At 43.0% G+C, this 22,229-nt stretch overlaps 1 protein-coding gene across 2 annotated transcripts; it reads left to right on the top strand.

Moving 5' to 3' along the window:
* Nucleotides 1-83: 83 nt before the first annotated feature.
* Nucleotides 84-16,436, top strand: LOC118936782 (prostaglandin D2 receptor 2-like). 2 transcript variants are annotated; one of them, XM_036934065.2, is made up of 5 exons: nucleotides 84-1,429; nucleotides 11,584-11,810; nucleotides 12,373-12,485; nucleotides 14,569-14,717; nucleotides 15,183-16,436. In XM_036934065.2, the coding sequence occupies exons 2-5, from the start codon at nucleotides 11,632-11,634 to the stop codon at nucleotides 16,113-16,115; spliced, it is 1,374 nt and encodes a 457-aa protein (XP_036789960.1). In that variant the 5' UTR covers nucleotides 84-1,429; nucleotides 11,584-11,631; the 3' UTR covers nucleotides 16,116-16,436. The 2 variants fall into 2 exon arrangements, with proteins under 2 accessions (XP_036789960.1, XP_036789961.1); XM_036934066.2 differs by having other exon boundaries at nucleotides 487-1,429; nucleotides 11,674-11,810.
* The last annotated feature ends 5,793 nt before the right edge of the window (nucleotides 16,437-22,229 follow it).

Here is a 22,229-nt window from a genome sequence, read left to right as displayed (position 1 = left end):
TGGTCTCTCTCCCTCCTTTCCTCTTCCTCCTCCTTCCCTCTCTCGCTCCACCCCTTATGGTGACGAGCCCTGAGAAGAGGAGTAGAAAGAGACAGAGGAGTAGAAAGAGACAGAGGAGTAGAAAGAGACAGAGGAGTAGAAAGAGACAGAGGAGTAGAAAGAGACAGAGGAGTAGAAAGAGACAGAGGAGTAGACAGAGACAGAGGAGTAGAAAGAGACAGAGGAGTAGAAAGAGACAGAGGAGTAGAAAGAGACAGAGGAGTAGAAAGAGACAGAGGAGTAGACGGAGACAGAGGAGTAGAAAGAGACAGAGGAGTAGACAGAGACAGAGGAGTAGAAAGAGACAGAGGAGTAGAAAGAGACAGAGGAGGAGAAAGAGACAGAGGAGTAGAAAGAGACAGAGGAGTAGAAAGAGACAGAGGAGTAGAAAGAGACAGAGGAGGAGAAAGAGACAGAGGAGGAGAAAGAGACAGAGGAGGAGAAAGAGACAGAGGAGTAGAAAGAGACAGAGGAGTAGACCGAGACAGAGGAGTAGAAAGAGACAGAGGAGTAGAAAGAGACAGAGGAGGAGAAAGAGACAGAGGAGTAGAAAGAGACAGAGGAGTAGAAAGAGACAGAGGAGTAGAAAGAGACAGAGGAGGAGAAAGAGACAGAGGAGGAGAAAGAGACAGAGGAGGAGAAAGAGACAGAGGAGTAGACCGAGACAGAGGAGTAGAAAGAGACAGAGGAGGAGAAAGAAACAGAGGAGTAGAAATAGACAGAGTAGAAAGAGACAGAGGAGTAGAAAGAGACAGAGGAGAAACAGACAGAGGAGTAGAAAGAGACAGAGGAGGAGAAAGAGACAGAGGAGTAGAAAGAGACAGAGGAGTAGAAAGAGACAGAGGAGTAGAAAGAGACAGAGGAGTAGAAAGAGACAGAGGAGTAGAAAGAGACAGAGGAGGAGAAAGAAACAGAGGAGTAGAAATAGACAGAGGAGTAGAAAGAGACAGAGGAGTAGAAAGAGACAGAGGAGAAAGAGACAGAGGAGTAGAAAGAGACAGAGGAGTAGACAGAGACAGAGGAGTAGAAAGAGACAGAGGAGTAGACAGAGACAGAGTAGAAAGAGACAGAGGAGTAGAAAGAGACAGAGGAGTAGACAGAGACAGAGGAGTAGAAAGAGACAGAGGAGTAGAAAGAGACAGAGGAGGAGAAAGAAACAGAGGAGTAGAAATAGACAGAGGAGTAGAAAGAGACAGAGGAGGAGAAAGAAACAGAGGAGTAGAAATAGACAGAGGAGTAGAAAGAGACAGAGCAGGAACCATAGATGTCTGTGACAGAGCGAGCAGGATCACCATGCACTGAGGGGGACGACTTTAATCAAACCACCTGAATACTGGAATGACTGAAAGAACACAACACTCCTACAACTGAGAATACTACAGTTTACTTGGTGAGTGTAACCAGAGCTAACTCACCATCAGTAGCTACAGGTACAGAGAGATAGTCTTAGTATCAACAGTAGTTAGTATGACTACACTAGTTATTATTCCAGGTCTCAGTATCAACAGTAGTTAGTTGCCAGAGAGCAGTGTTATGGCTAGCAGTGTTAAGGTGTTGTTAATAAGCAACTTTTAATCTGAATTGTACCACTTCCATTCTACCTATTTAGAACAACATATAAACAATCTGTAGATATTGAAAACACAAAGATGTAATATCAATCTGGTAGCATTTCCACCCTGGTCCGTTAGACATCCGGCTGCTCTTCTATAAACTGGTTGATAAACGACTGATGACGGAATGTAACTCCATTGTAATGAGAACCATGATGTTATGTAATAACTGTTACATGATGCAATAATATCTGCCACTCAGCAGACGCTTTTATCCAAGGCGTACGTGTGGGTGGCCGTGGGAATCAATCTCACAATCCTGCCACTGTAAACTCACTACACCATGTGCAGTGCTGCATTCCGTCATCTGAACTTCATTGCCAGGCAGTGTACATTTTGCAGTAGCTTGGTGGTAGTTAAAATAGTAAATTAAAATCTAGTTAGTGTTTTCAGTAGTTAATTGCTTTATGGGTGAAGTAGGCAAGAATTTATTTTCAGACCTGGAAAATTCTCACTCGAATCATAGTTTTTTTTTTGTTAAATAGGCTAAATTACACGTTCTGTTAACAGAGGACCTCAAAGGGTTCTGTTCTTGCAGTTTGTATAGTATGACATTTCAGATTTACATATGATAATCTTTCACTGAGTATTTAGGATGTAGTTAACTACTTTTTCAGTGTAACTTTAGTTAAGGAAACTATACTGAACAAAAATATAAACGCAACATGTAAACTGTTGGTCTCATGTTTCATGAGCTGAAATAAAAGATACAAGAATTGTTCCAAACAAACAAAAAAACTTACGTCCCTGTTTAGTGAGCATATCTCCTTTATCAAGATCATCCATCCACCTGACAGGTGTGGCATATCAAGAAGCTGATTCAACAGCATGAGCATTACACCGGTGCAACTTGGGTGCATTGGTAGACAGCAGCATACCACCCTGCATCCCACTGTTAGCTTTCCTCTGAAGCTAAGCAGGGTTGGTCCTGGTCAGTCCCTGGATGGGAGACCAGATGCTGCTGGAAGTGGTGTTGGGGGTTCCTGGTAGGAGCCACCCTTTCCCCTGTTCTAAAATTAACATTCCAATGCCCCGGGACATTGCAGGGTGCGGTCTTTTGAATGGGACTTTAAACAGGTGTCATGACTCTCTGTGGTCACTAAAGATCCCATGGCACTTATTGTAAGAGTGTTAACCCTGGTGTCCTGGCTAAATTCCCAATGTGGCCCTCATGCTGTCACCTTATCACACCCAGCTTATGACTGGCTCATTCATCCCTCTCCCCTGTAACTATTCCCCAGGTTGTTGCTGTAAATGAGAATGTGTTCTCAGTCAACTTACCTGGTAAAAAGTGGCTTATGGTAGATAAATGAACATTCAAATCCCTGGCAACAATGTTGTTTTAGAGAATTTGTCAGTACGTCCAACCAACCTCACAACCGCAGACCACGTGTAACCACGCCAGCCCAGGACCTCCACATCTGGCTTCGTCACCTGCTGGATTGTCTGAGACCAGCTACCCGGACAGCTGATGAAACTGAGAAATATTTCTGTCTTTTATAAAGCCCTTTTGTGGGGAGAAACTCATTCTGGTTGGCTGGGTCTGGCTCCCCTGCCCAGTCATGAAATCTATAGATTAGGGCTTATGAATTTATTTCAATTGGCAGATTTCCTTATATGAACTGCAACTCATTAAAATTGTTATAATTGTTTCATGTTGCATTTATATTTTTGTTCAGTATACATTTTTCTTAAGGGTAGCTTTAGTGTAGCTTAACCTCTTCCAGTGTGAATAAATTGGTAGCTTGGTAAAACTATACTTTCAGAGTAGCTTCTCCAACACTGCTGCCAGGTTAGGAGAAGTGTGGATGATGGGATGTTACTCCCGAGTGGTGATGTCATGTTGTTGCCGAGTGGTGATGTCATGTTATTCCAGAGTGGTGATGTGATTTTGTTCCAGAGTGTGATGTCATGTTGTTCCAGAGTGGTGATGTCATGTTGTTCCAGAGTGGTGATGTCATGTTGTTCCAGAGTGGTGATGTGATGTTGTTCCAGAGTGTGATGTCATGTTGTTCCAGAGTGGTGATGTGATGTTGTTCCAGAGTGGTGATGTCATGTTGTTCCAGAGTGGTGATGTCATGTTGTTCCAGAGTGGTGATGTCATGTTGTTCCAGAGTGGTGATGTCATGTTGTTCCAGAGTGGGGATGTCATATTGTTCCAGAGTGGTGATGGGTAGTTGTTCCAGAGTGGTGATGTTGTTCCAGAGTGGTGATGTCATGTTGTTCCATAGTGGTGATGTCATGTTGTTCCAGAGTGGTGATGTCATGTTGTTCCATAGTAGTGATGTCATGTTGTTCCAGAGTGGTGATGTCATGTTGTTGTTGTTCCATAGTGGTGATGTCATATTGTTCCAGAGTGGGGATGTGATGTTGTTCCAGAGTGGTGATGTCATGTTGTTCCAGAGTGGGGAAGTGATGCTGTTCCAGAGTGGTGATGTCATGTTGTTCCAGAGTGGTGATGTAATGTTGTTCCAGAGTGGTGATGTCATGTTGTTCCAGAGTGGTGATGTCATGTTGTTCCAGAGTGGTGATGTCATGTTGTTCCAGAGTGGTGATGGGATGTTGTTCCAGAGTGGTGATGTCATGTTATTCCAGAGTGGTGATGTGATGTTGTTCCAGAGTGGTGATGTCATGTTGTTCCAGAGTGGTGATGTCATGTTGTTGTTGTTCCAGAGTGGTGATGTCATGTTGTTCCAGAGTGGTGATGTCATGCTGCTGCAGAGTGGGTGGATTTATTTAAGTCAACTAACCAGGATGTCTAGCTGTTCATGTACAGGCATGGCATACTAACATGTATTTAGTCTGGGTTCTTTATACCGCAATTTGACAGGAGTGTGTGTGTGTGTACACTGCCTTCAATGCTGATATGCTGACATCTAACCTCTAACCGCATGCGCACCCCCCCATTCCATCCCCACCTCACCCCAAATGAACGTGCCATGACACAGGTCTACTGTTGTTATGTTGATTTCATAGTCTGATTAAAACATTAAATGGCCTCTTTAAACCACTGGCTTTCACCCCCTGACTCTGTCTTTGGCATGCCTGAGTGTTTAGAACACCCCCCTGACTCTGTCTTTGGCATGCCTGAGTGTTTTGAACACACCCTGTCTGTCAGAATTGCACAAGTGCTCAGTCATACCAAGACCTGGTCTGGTGTGCAGCTAGGAGATATACTACAGCAACAAGATCTGACATGTTGCTGCCACAGGAGGGAAAACCAAATGTTTTGACAGAGATCAGATCATCCACTGATATTCTACTCCTAATGAAGTGCTAGAGAAAACATGAGGAGGATATAGAGACAGGAAGTGGCGCTTCAACAGTAGTAGGAGGCTATATATAGTAGAGGGGTGGGATTCATATTCACACACTCATGTTTTCTCTACTTCCTCATCATCAGAGTTAACAGAGACCTAACAGCTGGGGGAAGTTAACAGCACATGTTTAATTTGCAGTGGGCATTACTGTCAGTCCTCAAAGATGAAATGACTTTACCGTTTGAGATTGGTTGACATTTTCATCACTTTTTCTCATCGAATGAGATACAAAACACCCACAGTCAGTGGATGATCTGATCTCTGTCAAAACAGACCTTTTTAAAAACATTTGGTTTTCCCCACTGTGACAACATGTCAAAACATGTCACGCACTCCTTCCCTGCTTCCTCGGTAGCCAACAGTCAGAAGTCACGTCATAGAGAGAGATACAGAGTAAGAAAAAGACTCACCTTTTACTGTCAAACTGCATTTCATTTCTTTGTCTGAGTAGATCTTTTTCCAGTTTGCATATTTCATGTTTCAGGTTATTATATGATTTACATATTCAGGTTACTTGGTACAGTTGCAGACAGTTAGATGGGTCATGATTTACATATTCAGGTTACCTGGTACAGTTGCAGACAGTTAGATGGGTCATGGATACTCAAGGTCATGGACATTTTTACATTGTACAAAGGCAGTGTTTCTCAATCCTGGTCCCGGGGACCAAAAGGGGGGCGCACCTCTGCCTCCGTCCCACCACACACCCAACCTCAATGAAAGGCTTTATGATTAGTAGAATAGAGAGTGTGAGATGTGTAAATATAATCAATTTGTCTCAAAGTTTATGAGACAAAATCAAATGTTTTCAAAGACAGAATAAAGCAAATGTTTTGACAGAGATCAGAGATCAGAGATCAGAGATCAGAGATCAGAGATCAGAGATCACTGACTGACTGTGGGTGTTTTGTTTTTACTTTGATGAGAAAACATGATGAAAATTTCAACCAATCTCAAGCAGTAGAGTAATTTCATCTTTGAGGACTGACAGTAATGCTCACTGCAAATGAAACATGTGCTGTTAACTCTCCCCAGCTGTTAGGTCTCTGTTAACTCTCCCCAGCTGTTAGGTCTCTGTTAACTCTCCCCAGCTGTTAGGTCTCTGTTAACTCTCCCCAGCTGTTAGGTCTCTGTTAACTCTCCCCAGCTGTTAGGCCACTAAAATTCTAAACTCCGGAGCATAAAAAAAACATCTGTCCAAAAGAATTGTGAGATCATTGATCTTGTGGATTTCTCCTTGGAAATTCAATTGTGTCATAGTGTAGGACAACTCCAATCACCACCACCATCTACTGTATCTATCATAGTGTAGGACCACTCCAACCACCACCACCACCACCATCTTATCTATCATAGTGTAGGACCACTCCAATCACCACCATCTATCTAGCATAGTGTAGGACCACTCCAATCACCACCACCATCTATCTATCATAGTGTAAGACAACTCCAACCACCACCACCACCACCATCTTATCTGTCATAGTGTAGGACCACTCCAACCACCACCACCATCTACTGTATCTATCATAGTGTAGAACCACTCCAATCACCACCACCATCTACTGTATCTATCATAGTGTAGGACCACTCCAATCACCACCACCATCTACTGTATCTATCATAGTGTAGGACCACTCCAATCACCACCACCACCACCACCATCTATCATAGTGTAGGACCACTCCATCCACCATCTATCTATCATAGTGTAGGACCACTCCAACCACCACCACCACCACCATATGTCTATCCATCACTGTCATTCATAGACACAAGTTTATCTACCTTTAGCGTCTATTCAAGAAGGTATCTTCTGTCCGGGGGAGTTTTGTTAATGAAGAGCCCTGATGCTCGTTCTGAACATTAAAACGCATAGCTTGCGGTATGGTTTTGGAAACATAAGGAACGTACAATATATTTCATATCAGGGGGAGAAGAAAAGGAAAAAAAACTTCACAGGGTTACGGTTAGTGTTCCCACACGGCCTGTGTGCTAACCTGCTATCTGTGCAAACCTGCTATCTGTGCAAACCTGCTATCTGTGCTAACCTGCTATCTGTGCTAACCTGCTATCTGTGCTAACCTGCTATCTGTGCTAACCTGCTATCTGTGCTAACCTGCTATCTGTGCTAACCTGCTATCTGTGCTAACCTGCTATCTGTGCTAACCTGCTATCTGTGCTAACCTGCTACAGTGCCTTGCGAAAGTATTCGGCCCCCTTGAACTTTGCGACCTTTTGCCACATTTCAGGCTTCAAACATAAAGATATAAAACTGTATTTTTTTGTGAAGAATCAACAACAAGTGGGACACAATCATGAAGTGGAACGACATTTATTGGATATTTCAAACTTTTTTAACAAATCAAAAACTGAACAATTGAGCGTGCAAAATTATTCAGCCCCCTTAAGTTAATACTTTGTAGCGCCACCTTTTGCTGCGATTACAGCTGTAAGTCGCTTGGGGTATGTCTTTATCAGTTTTGCACATCGAGAGACTGACATTTTTTCCCATTCCTCCTTGCAAAACAGCTCGAGCTCAGTGAGGTTGGATGGAGAGCATTTGTGAACAGCAGTTTCCAGTTCTTTCCACAGATTCTCGATTGGATTCAGGTCTGGACTTTGACTTGGCCATTCTAACACCTGGGTATGTTTATTTTTGAACCATTCCATTGTAGATTTTGCTTTATGTTTTGGATCATTGTCTTGTTGGAAGACAAATCTCCGTCCCAGTCTCAGGTCTTTTGCAGACTCCATCAGGTTTTCTTCCAGAATGGTCCTGTATTTGGCTCCATCCATCTTCCCATCAATTTTAACCATCTTCCCTGTCCCTGCTGAAGAAAAGCAGGCCCAAACCATGATGCTGCCACCACCATGTTTGACAGTGGGGATGGTGTGTTCAGCTGTGTTGCTTTTACGCCAAACATAACGTTTTGCATTGTTGCCAAAAAGTTCAATTTTGGTTTCATCTGACCAGAGCACCTTCTTCCACATGTTTGGTGTGTCTCCCAGGTGGCTTGTGGCAAACTTTAAACAACACTTTTTATGGATATCTTTAAGAAATGGCTTTCTTCTAGCCACTCTTCCATAAAGGCCAGATTTGTGCAATATACGACTGATTGTTGTCCTATGGACAGAGTCTCCCACCTCAGCTGTAGATCTCTGCAGTTCATCCAGAGTGATCATGGGCCTCTTGGCTGCATCTCTGATCAGTCTTCTCCTTGTATGAGCTGAATGTTTAGAGGGACGGCCAGGTCTTGGTAGATTTGCAGTGGTCTGATACTCCTTCCATTTCAATATTATCGCTTGCACAGTGCTCCTTGGGATGTTTAAAGCTTGGGAAATCTTTTTGTATCCAAATCCGGCTTTATACTTCTTCACAACAGTATCTCGGACCTGCCTGGTGTGTTCCTTGTTCTTCATGATGCTCTCTGCGCTTTTAACGGACCGCTGAGACTATCACAGTGCAGGTGCATTTATACGGAGACTTGATTACACACGGGTGGATTGTATTTATCATCATTAGTCATTTAGGTCAACATTGGATCATTCAGAGATCCTCACTGAACTTCTGGAGAGAGTTTGCTGCACTGAAAGTAAAGGGGCTGAATAATTTTGCACGCCCAATTTTTCAGTTTTTGATTTGTTAAAACAGTTTGAAATATCCAATAAATGTCGTTCCACTTCATGATTGTGTCCCACTTGTTGTTGATTCTTCACAAAAAAATACAGTTTTATATCTTTATGTTTGAAGCCTGAAATGTGGCAAAAGGTCGAAAAGTTCAAGGGGGCCGAATACTTTCGCAAGGCACTGTATCTGTGCTAACTTGCTATCTGTGCTAACCTGCTATCTGTGCTAACCTGCTATCTGTGCTAACCTGCTATGTTAAGTGTCTCTTCCTTAATTGAAGGATTATTTATTGCTGATATGGAACATGAGTTTCATATGTTTCGAAAACCGTATTGCAACCAATGATTATGGACGTTTCTATAGTTCAAACCGTATCACAACCAATGATTATGGACGTTTCTATAGTTCAAACCGTATCACAACCAATGATTATGGACGTTTCTATAGTTCAAACCGTATCACAACCAATGATTATGGACGTTTCTATAGTTCAAACCGTATCACAACCAATGATTATGGACGTTTCTATAGTTCAAACCGTATCACAACCAATGATTATGGACGTGTCTATAGTTAAAACCGTATCACAGCCAATGATTATGGACGTTTCTATAGTTCAAACCGTATCACAGCCAATGATTATGGACGTTTCTATAGTTCAAACCGTATCACAACCAATGATTATGGACGTTTCTATAGTTAAAACCGTATCACAACCAATGATTATGGACGTTTCTATAGTTAAAACCGTATCACAACCAATGATTATGGACGTTTCTATAGTTCAAACCGTATCACAACCAATGATTATGGACGTTTCTATAGTTAAAACCGTATCACAGCCAATGATTATGGACGTTTCTATAGTTCAAACCGTATCACAACCAATGATTATGGACGTTTCTATAGTTAAAACCGTATCACAACCAATGATTATGGACGTTTCTATAGTTCTAACCGTATCACAGCCAATGATTATGGACGTTTCTATAGTTCAAACCGTATCACAGCCAATGATTATGGACGTTTCTATAGTTAAAACCGTATCACAACCAATGATTATGGACGTGTCTATAGTTAAAACCGTATCACAGCCAATGATTATGGACGTTTCTATAGTTAAAACCGTATCACAGCCAATGATTATGGACGTTTCTATAGTTCAAACCGTATCACAACCAATGATTATGGACGTGTCTATAGTTAAAACCGTATCACAGCCAATGATTATGGACGTGTCTATAGTTAAAACCGTATCACAGCCAATGATTATGGACGTTTCTATAGTTAAAACCGTATCACAGCCAATGATTATGGACGTGTCTATAGTTAAAACCGTATCACAACCAATGATTATGGACGTTTCTATAGTTAAAACCGTATCACAACCAATGATTATGGACGTGTCTATAGTTAAAACCGTATCACAACCAATGATTATGGACGTTTCTATAGTTAAAACCGTATCACAACCAATGATTATAGACGTTTCTATAGTTCAAACCGTATCACAACCAATGATTATAGACGTTTCTATAGTTCAAACCGATAAGCAGAGCTCACAGCTGACAACCCTTGGGATAAAGCAGAATGCCTCGTTAGTGCCATAGGTTCTCGAGAGCAAAGTGTGATCATGCTCCTCTCTGTCTTCTTCTCTGACTATCGGTCTGTCTCTGAGCGTGCGGACGTGCAGATGTGCATGACTGTGTCTGTCTCACTGACTCACTAAATTAAATCAACTCACTGGTGCAATTACGCCACAATCTCTATCTTCCAATGAATTCAAACGTTACATTCAATTCTGTTCAAAATCCGTCAAGACAGAAATTCCAATGATTCCAGCAGCAAATCATTTGTAAAAGTTTGGATGTCACCAGTTCTGGTCAGTCAGTATACAGTTGTCCAAAATAAATAATCCCCATGATAAAACCACAAATATATTCCAGTAGGTCTAAATGTGTCCACATACATATGTACTGTTTGCTCCTAGCAGAACTTGGCTAGGAGAAGAGACTGTCTCATACTCCCTAAAGACCTTCGCATGTCAAATTTTAAAAAAGCAGCAATATTACTGTTGTTTGTCCCTCTTGAGCCACCATAGCAACAGCATAGCCAGAAATAGCCGGAAACAGCATGGCCAGAAACACTTCCTCAAAATTAATCTAAGCTAAATCAAGAAATCTGTCATTCATTTCGACTTTTTTACTGAAAAGGTCTTAGTTGCGCAATTTTACATTTAGGTAACACTTCATGTTCCCCCACTCCTACTAGGAGTAGTACTGCTGACCAATCACCAAGACTTCAGTTACCTAACCCTAATCCTAACCCTAATCCTAACCCTAACCCTAACCCTAACCCTAATCCTAACAAAAACGTCACAAAATGTTATCCTAATACATGCCCAAACTGTTTCAAATGTAAAGCATACGGTAAGCTTAAGAAACAGCCATCTAAACTTGCAGTAACAGGTGTGAGCAATCAGTTGGCACAGTCATTTCGGTGTTTTTCCCAGTAAGGTTTTGCAAGCAGGATAATGAGGCTTCCAAGGTTTCCAAAACACATGAACAGGAAAAGACACCCCATCATCAGTGATGAGGATCTTAAAGGTGTTAATACTGTAGATGAATGTAATCACAGTTAATGTCATGAGTCAAGAGTACCCTATTTACAGGCCATAAGTGGATTATTTCATGTAATGGAAAATAATATAGGCCCAGTAGTGGATTTCTGCCCACTACAGTAATGTATGGTACCTGTCTGTCTGCCTGTACATGGAAAAGACTCATGGTTAATGTCAACAGATGTCATAATGACATTACATGTCACTCATTTCCCCCTCCCACCTCTCTCTCTCTCTCTCTCTCTCTCTCGCTCTCTCTCTCTCTCTCCAGAGCCATAATGTCTAACTCCTCCTCCTCTGTGGTCTGCCCTTTCTACAACAGCATATATACCACCCATTCATCCCTCTCTTTCCCTCCAGAGCCAAGACCTCCAACTGTCCTCCACTTCCTCATCACTCTCATCCAGGATGTTCAACTCCTCCTCCTCTGCGTTCTGTCCTCTCCTCCAGACCATGCTGGACCACTCTCTAAACAACAACACAGGGGTCAACCTGGTGGTGGTGTGGGTCCACGGCCTGGTCTCCTGTCTGGGTATCCTGGAGAATGCTCTGGTCCTCTGGGTGGTCGGCTTCCGCCTGCGCCGCCGGTAGGTTGGCTGGTGGTGTGTGGTTGCTGTGTGTGTGTGGTGGGGGGTTTCTTTGTGTGTGTGGTGGGTGTGGGGGGGTTGCTGTGTGTGTGTGGTGGGGGGGTTTCTTTGTGTGTGTGGTGGGTGTGGGGGGGTTGCTGTGTGTGTGTGGTGGGGGGGGGTTCTTTGTGTGTGTGGTGGGTGTGGGGGGGTTGCTGTGTGTGTGTGGTGGGTGTGGGGGGGTTGCTGTGTGTGTGTGTGCTCACAGCAGGGTTTGGCTCATATCTAAATGAAGGCAGTCAGTTCAGGAAGCGATTTGAATAAACAATGCAGACATGTAAAAACGTTTGAAAGAAAATAACTTCTCCTTTTCACTTTATTGAGGAGTTACTGAAAATAAATGTCATTATTTTATACTATTGAATTGTAATATGAGTTTATTTCCTGAATTTGCTGCTTTTAATTCTACCCTGGTTCACAGGTTGTGTCAGTGTAGTGTTTTCTGCTTAGACAGTGTGTGTGGCGTCCGGAGGGACCAGAATAAGTTGGGAATAACGTGAATTCCCTTCTTTTTTCTTCACAGGACCGTGGCCTCTGTCTGGGTTCTCAACCTGGCCCTGTCAGACTTCCTGGCTACGCTGACCCTCCCTCTCTTTACACACTACCTGCACTCCTCACACAGCTGGGAGCTGGGAGGTACGCCCATAGACCATATATCAGTCACCGTTAGCGGAGTTGCCAACAACCAGATGCATCCGATTTTCCGGGATATAGCTAACTCAACCTAACTTCCTTTCCTGCTCAACTCCAGAGGTGGGAACTCCGCTCAGGCATTTTCTTTTATAACCTCTATAACCTTTATAACCTTTATAACCTCTATAACCTTTATAACCTTTATAACCTCTATAACCTTTATAACCTTTATAACCTCTATAACCTTTATAACCTTTATAACCTCTATAACCTTTATAACCTCTATAACCTTTATAGCCTCTATAACCTTTATAACCTCTATAACCTTCATAACCTTTATAACCTCTATAACCTTTATAACCTTTGTAACCTTTATAACCTTTATAACCTCTATAACCTTTATAACCTCTATAACCTTTATAACCTTTATAACCTCTATAACCTTTATAACCTCTATAACCTTTATAACCTTTATAATCTCTATAACCTTTATAACCTTTATAACCTTTATAACCTCTATAACCTTTATAACCTCTGCGCTGGGTAGATGTGAACTACTTCCATGTGACGTCCAAACAATAGAGGGTCCCAGATAAAATGGCTGACAAATTCTGCCATTCTGATGACTAGGGGCTTTATGACAACAGCCTCTCCATTGTCGTGTCTATAGGTACGCCTACATTGAAATACATTAACAGCAATACGTAGGAGTTAAACTAGTAAGCCACTGACAGTGTGCATTAAATGTATATGTATACTGTATGTACAAGATATGTATGACATGGGTATTGGTAATCTACACTACATACACAAAAGTATGTGGACACCCTTTCAAATGAGTGGATTTGGCTATTTCAGCCACACCCGTTGGAGACAGGTGTATAAATTCAAGCACACAGCCATGCAGTCTCCATAGACATTTGCAGTAGAAAGTCCTTACTGAAGAGCTCAACGTGGCAACGTCATAGGATGCCACCGTTCCAACAAGTCAGTGTCAAATTTCTGCCCTGCTAGAGCTGCCCCGGTCCACTGCAAGTGCTGTTATTGTGAAGTGGAAACGTCTTGGAGCAACAACGGCTCAGCCACAAAGTGGTAGGCCACACAAACTCACGGAACGGGACCGCTGAAGTGTGTAGCGCATAAAAATCGCCTCTGGAAGCCACTTCAGCACAAGAACAGTTCATCAGGAGCTTCATGAAATGCGTTTCCATGGCAGAGCAGCCGCACACGAGCCTAAGATCACCATGCGCAATGCCAAGCATCGGTTGGAGTGGAGTAACGCTCGCCGCCATTGGACTCTGAAGCAGTGGAAATGCTTTCTCTAGCCTGATGAATCGTGATTCAACATCTGGCAGTCTGACGGGTGAATCTGGGTTTGGCAGATGCAAGGAGAACACTACCTTCCCCAATGCCTAGTGCAATCTTTAAAGTTGTTGGTGGATGAGGAATAACGGTCTGAAGCTGTTTTTCATGGTTCTGGCTAGGCCCCTTAGTTCCAGTGAAGGGAAATCTTAACGCTACAGCATAAAATTACATTCTAGACAATTCTGTGCTTCCGACTTTGTGGCAAAAGTTTGGGGAAGGCCCTTGCCTGTATCAGCATGACAATGCCGCCATGAGAGAGGAGGATGTTATAGCAGCAAATTGGGAACCAACTCCATATTGATGCCCATGATTTTGGAATGAGATGTTTGATGAGCAGGTGTCCACATACTGTTGGTCATGTAGTGTATAGAGTTATGTTAGATTAATAGTGTATGTGTCACATTTTTCATTGAACCTTTATTTAACTAGGCAAGTCAGTTAACAACAAATCTTATTTACAATGACGGCCTACACCAGCCAAACCCTCCCTTAACCCGGACAACACAGGGCCAATTGTATGGAGCCCGATGGGACTCCTGATCACGGCTGGTTGTGATACAGCCCGCAATCGAACCCAGGTCTTTAGTGACGCCTCTAGCACTGCGATGCAGTGCCTTAGACCGCTGCGCCACTCAGCCCCACATGAGTTACACCATTGATGTTTACAATACAGCAGCACTGTTTTCCCTTCGGGAACAATAAAGTTGATCCTATCCTCTAGGTCTGCTGTGTACGGCCCAGTCCTCAGTCTTCTTCCTCAACATGTTTGTGTCAGCCTTCCTCCTGGCGGCCATTTCTCTGGACCGCTGTCTCCTGGTGGCGCGGCCCGTCTGGAGCCAGAACCACCGCTCCATCAGCGCCGCCTGGAAGGTTTTACTTTCTGTTTTGTTACATCATTAGTTCTGTTACATCATTAGTTCTGTTACATCATTAGTTCTGTTACGTCATTAGTTCTGTTACGTCATTAGTTCTGTTACGTCATTAGTTCTGTTACGTCATTAGTTCTGTTACATCATTAGTTCTGTTACATCATTAGTTCTGTTACGTCATTAGTTCTGTTACATCATTAGTTCTGTTACGTCATTAGTTCTGTTACGTCATTAGTTCTGTTTTCGTACGTTGATGATGTGATTATATAATGTATTATGATGACCTGTGAGTGTTTCCAGTGTCTCTGTGTTTAATCATCAATAGGGTGTTGCCCGTTGTTGTAATATTGTAGACACTTTAATAATAACTATGTCTAAAGTGCATAAGGCAGAAGACACGTTTCTGTTAGACATCCATGCACTGGACAATGAAGTCATTTTCTAATCTCCTTTCTCTTCTTCCAAGGTGTGTGCTTTGGGCTGGTTGTGGGCGGCGGCCAACTCCTTCCCTTACGTCCTGTTCCGGGCGGTGACGGAGAAGACGGACGGAAGGAAGCTCTGCTACCACAATTTTGGATTGTACTCGTCGCCAGGGATGCTGGAGAGGGACTGTAGGGTACGGCAGGCGGCGACCGCCGTGTCCAAGACGCTCCTGGCGTTCCTACTCCCCCTAGTGGTGATTGCAGGGAGCTACGCCCTCTTTGGGATCAGTCTGAGCCAGAGGAGGAAGAGGAGGAGGAATAACAGCAGTAGTAGACTCACTGGGGCTTTGATTGTTACCAACGTGGAACGTAGAGAGTCAAAACCCAACACAAACACCAAAAGCTTCACCCCCAACCCAAAAGGCTCCACCCCTACCTCCACCTCCGTCAAATTGTCTACTAGACGGACCGAGCCCGGCCTATCCCGTGGCTTCACCAAAATGGTGACATCAGTCATCGCGACGTTTGCCCTCTGCTGGGCGCCTTATCACGTGTTCTGCCTCATTGAGGTTGCCGCCCAGTACCGGCCGACCAAGGTCGTGTTGGTGGAGGTGGGGTTGCCAATAGCGACGACCTTTGCCTTCCTGAACCCGGTGTTAAACCCGGTGCTGTACGCGTTCAGCTGTCCCAACTTCTGCGTCCGGATCAGACAGAGTCTGGGGGCACTGATGGAGGGACTGGTGGAGGAGGGAGGGATGGGTGGAGTAGGAGAGGGGGGGCTGGGGTTGAGTATCAGGAAGGGGTGGAGGAAGGGAAGGGGGAGCCTGGGAGGGAACTCATTATCGTCACCAAACTGTCTGGGAACTCCAGGGTCTCCGCATCTCCAGGAAGACCATCTGCCCTCCTCTGCCTCCATCAACCACAACGTCAAAGCCAGTTGTGGAGACCTGGAGCAAGGAGAGGACCCTCTGAACTGACTATATACTGAGAATGAGAAAATGTTGTTGATATCAACTGAGACAATAAGAATCACCTCTGTTGTTCTGCTGGCATCCAGGAGTCCTTCCTGTGCTGTATATTACTACATCCTGTCCTATTGTTTAACTGTTCCTCAATAACTGTCCATGTTTAACTAGTTGTTTCTCTTTTACTTGAATTCCATTTTTTTTGTAACCGTTTGTAGAATATTAATATGATAACAAAATGATCTGGCACTTCACAAAGAGTTTTGGTGGAAATTGTGTGTGTGTGTTCTTGAAAGCAGTTGTCTATCAATAAAGAAATCAATCAAAATGTGATTATAAATCCCTATTTACATCAGCAGTTTCACTCTCCAGAGTTGTCTGATTTCTGTATTTATACTGTGTATGACGCTGTTGACTGTGTTGACTGTGTGTCTGTATTCTCTCTGTGCATTGTCTGTTGTCTGTATTTATACTGTGTATGACGCTGTTGACTGTGTTGACTGTGTGTCTGTATTCTGTCTGTGCATTGTCTGTTGTCTGTATTTATACTGTGTATGAAGCTGTTGACTATGTTGACTGTGTGTCTGTATTCTGTCTGTGCATTGTCTGTTGCTGGCAGCACCTGGCCACTAAGTCACATTCTGGGTTTGTGTTAATGCTCTTGGCAAATAAAGTGATTGTATCACATCCAGAGAGCAGTAGATACATAAAAGTAGGACCTGTCACATCCCAGACCTCTACTTTCAGTTCAAACAGCTGACCCTTTCATCACATTTCAGCACCATTGGTTTTGATGCATTAAATGTGTGATCCTCTTTAGCTTTCTGCTTAACCTCTAGGTAATGTAAAATAATGTAAAAACCTGTTTTGATAAGGTATTGAATTGGGCCTTTACTACTAAAGCCCATGGAAACACATTGAATAATACATTCATTGCGTCAAATCAGAAGGTTTTAATGTGTCTGTCCGATATCTAGGAGATATAAGAACGCTCAGGAAATACAGGACCAGCCACATGTTTGGACACACCTACTCATTCCAGGGTTTTTATTTATTTTGACTATTTTCTACATTGTAGAATAATAGTGAAGACATGAAAACTATGAAATAACACATATGGAATCATGTAGTAACCAAAAAAGTGTTAAACAAATCAAAATATATTTTACATTTGAGATTCTTCAAAGTAGCCACCCTTTGCCTTGATGAAAACTTTAGACACTTGGCAAAGAGTCCAGTTTTTGGGATGTCTTCTAGTCTGATAAACAACGCTGTAGCTCTGCTATTTTCCACCTCAGATGTGAAAGGCCGGTACAGGATTGAGACGTATTCCAAACCCCCGATATGTCTAGTTTAAACTGAAAGATTTTGATGGGGATTTTTGCATTATGTTCAATAGATACTTCATCAATACTATCGCTTCTCCGCCTCGCTCTCTCCGCCTCTCTGCCTCTCTCTCTCCCTCTGCCTCTCTCTCCAGCTCTCTTCCTTTCTCTTTCCCTCTACAAGTAGTGCACCATTGAGGGAATAGGGCCATTTAGGACACAGGCAGACAGAGAGTGGAATCTCTAATCCCTGTGGAGTCGAGCCAGGTCAACACGACACAGAACCATGTTCACTCCACTCTGCTTTCACCCAGTATGGACAGATTATTCTCTCTCTCTCTCTCTCTCTACCTCTCTACCTCTCGACCTCTCGACCTCTCTACCTCTCGACCTCTCGACCTCTCGACCTCTCGACCTCTCGACCTCTCGACCTCTCGACCTCTCGACCTCTCGACCTCTCGACCTCTCGACCTCTCGACCTCTCTCTCCATGCACACCATGATCACTCGTTCAAGGAAAGAAGGAATTTCTAGTCCATATCAGCCGGTGACAAAAAGGCTGTTTATTTCTGGGTTCCAGGAAAGAGCTAGGAATGACAGAGGAGGATGTTATTACAAAGCCAGTCTCTCGTGACAGAGGAAAACACACAGAGATTATTAAAACAACGGTATTAAAACTCTTCCAGACCCTGGGGGTTTTCTGTTCCTAGGGGTGTGAGGTTGACTGATGAACCTAGCATTACTATGTCTAGATCTTAGTATTGGACAAAAAATAAACACTTTCATTGGAGAATCTGCCTTGAACATGCTTTTTAGTCTAGGATTAGGTTTAAATCTGGGAGACCGGCACTAGGTATCCTAGCACTTAGTGGTCCACGACCTGATATGAATGTCAAAGCATGTATCAACATGACAACAAGTAAGGCAGTTAGATGTAAGTGTCCTCTATAGGACAGGCATCATCACTAGGGTCCAGGCTGAGCTCTGTTCAGACTCCTGAGGCGGCCAGCTCAAGCAGGTCATCAACGTGTCAAGTCAGGACGCCACTAGCGGTTAGAGCGCTGTTACCGTAACCGAAAGGTTGCTTGTTTGAATCCCAGAGCCGGCAAGGTGGAAACATCTGCCGTTCTGCCCTTTAGCAAGGCAGTTAACCTCCCCAACAACATCTGTTCCCCGGGCGCTGATGACGTGGACATGGATTAAGGGAGCCCCAGGCACCTCTCTGATTCAGAAGTGTTGGGTTAAATGCAGAAGACACACTTCAGTTGAATGCATTCAGTATTGCAACTAAATAGATATCTCCTTTCACATTCCACCTTCTGCTCCACAATCACCCATCAATCCACCACACCTGGGAGCAATCACACCTTCTTAAAGATTGTTCTGAACTCTTGTTAGTTAACTAGTTGGGAGTTCTAGTTAGTTAACTAGTTATGAAGTCTAATTAGTTAACTAGTTAGGAGTTCTAGTTAGTTAACTAGCTGTGAGCTCTAGTTAGTTAACTAGCTGTGAGCTCTAGTTAGTTAACTAGCTGTGAGCTCTAGTTAGTTAACTAGCTGTGAGCTCTAGTTAGTTAACTAGCTGTGAGCTCTAGTTAGTTAACTAGCTTTGAGCTATATTTAGTTAAGTAGTTATGAGCTCTAGTTATGCATTGGCTACAACTAGGAGCAAGATTTTTTGTAAATGAACAAGTCACATGGAAAAACTCCTGGCCTGGTGTTTAGTTTGATTGCTTTCACTGTATTATTGACTTGACTGTATTTGTTAACCAGCTAACTGTGGTCACTGACGTGGAGCTAAGGTGGATTGAGACTGAAAACCGCATGACGAAAGAAATGGAATGGAGGCAATCAGAGATATATACAGTGCCTTGCGAAAGTATTCGGCCCCCTTGAACTCTGCGACCTTTTGCCACATTTCAGGCTTCAAACATAAAGATATAAAACTGTATTTTTTTGTGAAGAATCAACAACAAGTGGGACACAATCATGAAGTGGAACGACATTTATTGGATATTTCAAACTTTTTTAACGAATCAAAAACTGAAAAATTGGGCGTGCAAAATTATTCAGCCCCTTTACTTTCAGTGCAGCAAACTCTCTCCAGAAGTTCAGTGAGGATCTCTGAATGATCCAATGTTGATCTAAATGACTAATGATGATAAATACAATCCACCTGTGTGTAATCAAGTCTCCGTATAAATGCACCTGCACTGTGATAGTCTCAGAGGTCCGTTAAAAGCACAGAGAGCATCATAAGGAACAAGGAACACACCAGGCAGGTCCGAGATACTGTTGTGAAGAAGTTTAAAGACGGATTTGGATACAAAAAGATTTCCCAAGCTTTAAACATCCCAAGGAGCACTGTGCAAGCGATAATATTGAAATGGAAGGAGTATCAGACCACTGCAAATCTACCAAGACCTGGCCGTCCCTCTAAACTATCAGCTCATACAAGGAGAAGACTGATCAGAGATGCAGCCAAGAGGCCCATGATCACTCTGGATGAACTGCAGAGATCTACAGCTGAGGTGGGAGACTCTGTCCATAGGACAACAATCAGTCGTATATTGCACAAATCTGGCCTTTATGGAAGTGGCAAGAAGAAAGCCATTTCTTAAAGATATCCATAAAAAGTGTCGTTTAAAGTTTGCCACAAGCCACCTGGGAGACACACCAAACATGTGGAAGAAGGTGCTCTGGTCAGATGAAACCAAAATTGAACTTTTTGGCAACAATGCAAAACGTTATGTTTGGCGTAAAAGCAACACAGCTGAACACACCATCCCCACTGTCAAACATGGTGGTGGCAGCATCATGGTTTGGGCCTGCTTTTCTTCAACAGGAACAGGGAAGATGGTTAAAATTGATGGGAAGATGGATGGAGCCAAATACAGGACCATTCTGGAAGAAAACCTGATGGAGTCTGCAAAAGACCTGAGACTGGGACGGAGATTTGTCTTCCAACAAGACAATGATCCAAAACATAAAGCAAAATCTACAATGGAATGGTTCAAAAATAAACATATCCAGGTGTTAGAATGGACAAGTCAAAGTCCAGACCTGAATCCAATCGAGAATCTGTGGAAAGAACTGAAAACTGCTGTTCACAAATGCTCTCCATCCAACCTCACTGAGCTCGAGCTGTTTTGCAAGGAGGAATGGGAAAAAATGTCAGTCTCTCGATGTGCAAAACTGATAGAGACATACCCAAAGCGACTTACAGCTGTAATCGCAGCAAAAGGTGGCGCTACAAAGTATTAACTTAAGGGGGCTGAATAATTTTGCACGCCCAATTTTTCAGTTTTTGATTTGTTAAAAAAGTTTGAAATATCCAATAAATGTCGTTCCACTTCATGATTGTGTCCCACTTGTTGTTGATTCTTCACAAAAAAATACAGTTTTATATCTTTATGTTTGAAGCCTGAAATGTGGCAAAAGGTCGCAAAGTTCAAGGGGGCCGAATACTTTCGCAAGGCACTGTATATAGAGAGAGAGAGAGGTAAAGGGAGGTAGAGATAGAAAAAAGGGAGTGAGAGAGAGACCTGGACCTGCTAGAGCAGTACTGCCAGACCTAGACCCTGGCAGTAAACCCCAAAAAGACTAAAATAAAGATTTTCCAGAGAAGATCTAGATCTCAGGGAATTAGACCAAAGTTCTCAATTGGTACAAAATATATGGAATACTGCACACACTACAATTACTTAGGTGTCATGCCCTGACCTTAGTTCCTTTTTTATGTCTCAATTTTAGTTTGGTCAGGGTGTGAGTTGGGGTGGGCATTCTATGTTTGTTCTGTGTGTTATCGTTCTATGTGTTTGGCCTGGTATGGTTCCCAATCAGAGCTGTCAATCGTTGTCTCTGATTGAGAACCATACTTAGGTAGCCTGTTCCCACCTGGTGTTTGTGGGTACTTGTTTTCTGTTTTGTGTTGCTGCACCTTACAGGACTGTTTCGTTTTTCGCTTCACTTTCTTTGTTATTTTGTTTAGTGTTTCTGTTCTAATAAATATAACATGAACACTTACCATGCTGCGCATTGGTCCGATCCTTCGTACTCCTCGCCAGAAGAAGAAGATAATCGTTACATTAGGTTTAAAAGATAAGCTCCACTGGACACCTTCATGATGCAGTGAATGAACTGAGATAGAAAGCATGCAGTGCATTCTACACCATTAAAAACAAATTCAAATTGAAAAACCTATTCAAATTTGGCTAAAACTAATTGAATGTGTCTGTAACGGTATTCCGTATGAGAAGGAGAGTCGGACCAAAATGCGGCGTGTCTATTGCAATCCATGTTTAATGAAGTACCGAAACAGCCTATACTTGTGTAACCTAACACAGAACAATGACATCAGGACAATCACCCACGACAAACTCAAAGAATATGGCTGCCTAAATATGGTTCCCAATCAGAGACAACGATAAACACCTGCCTCTGATTGAGAACCACTTCAGACAGCCATAGACTTAGCTAGAACACCCCACTAGCTACAATCCCCATACATACACACCACATACAAAAACCCCATGCCACACCCTGGCCTGACCAAATAAATAAAGATAAACACAAAATACTTTGACCAGGGTGTGACAGTGTCATTGAACCAATTGCACTTTATGGCAGTGAGGTGTGGGGTCCACTTGCAAAACAAGATTTCATCAAATGGGACACACTAATTTGGCCACTTCACGTCAAAGTACATGAACATACGGAGTCAGGAAAAAAGAAGCACCCCATTAAATTCCTGCATGCAGAGTTCTGTAAGATACTCCTACAGGGAAACTACAAACAATGTAT

This window comes from Oncorhynchus mykiss, chromosome 19, assembly GCF_057628025.1.
Source record: "Oncorhynchus mykiss isolate SJ-2025 chromosome 19, ASM5762802v1, whole genome shotgun sequence".
Taxonomy (NCBI): Eukaryota; Metazoa; Chordata; class Actinopteri; order Salmoniformes; family Salmonidae; genus Oncorhynchus; species Oncorhynchus mykiss.
The sequence above is the reverse complement of the archived record's forward strand: the minus strand, read 5'-3'. Positions and strand labels throughout refer to the sequence as shown.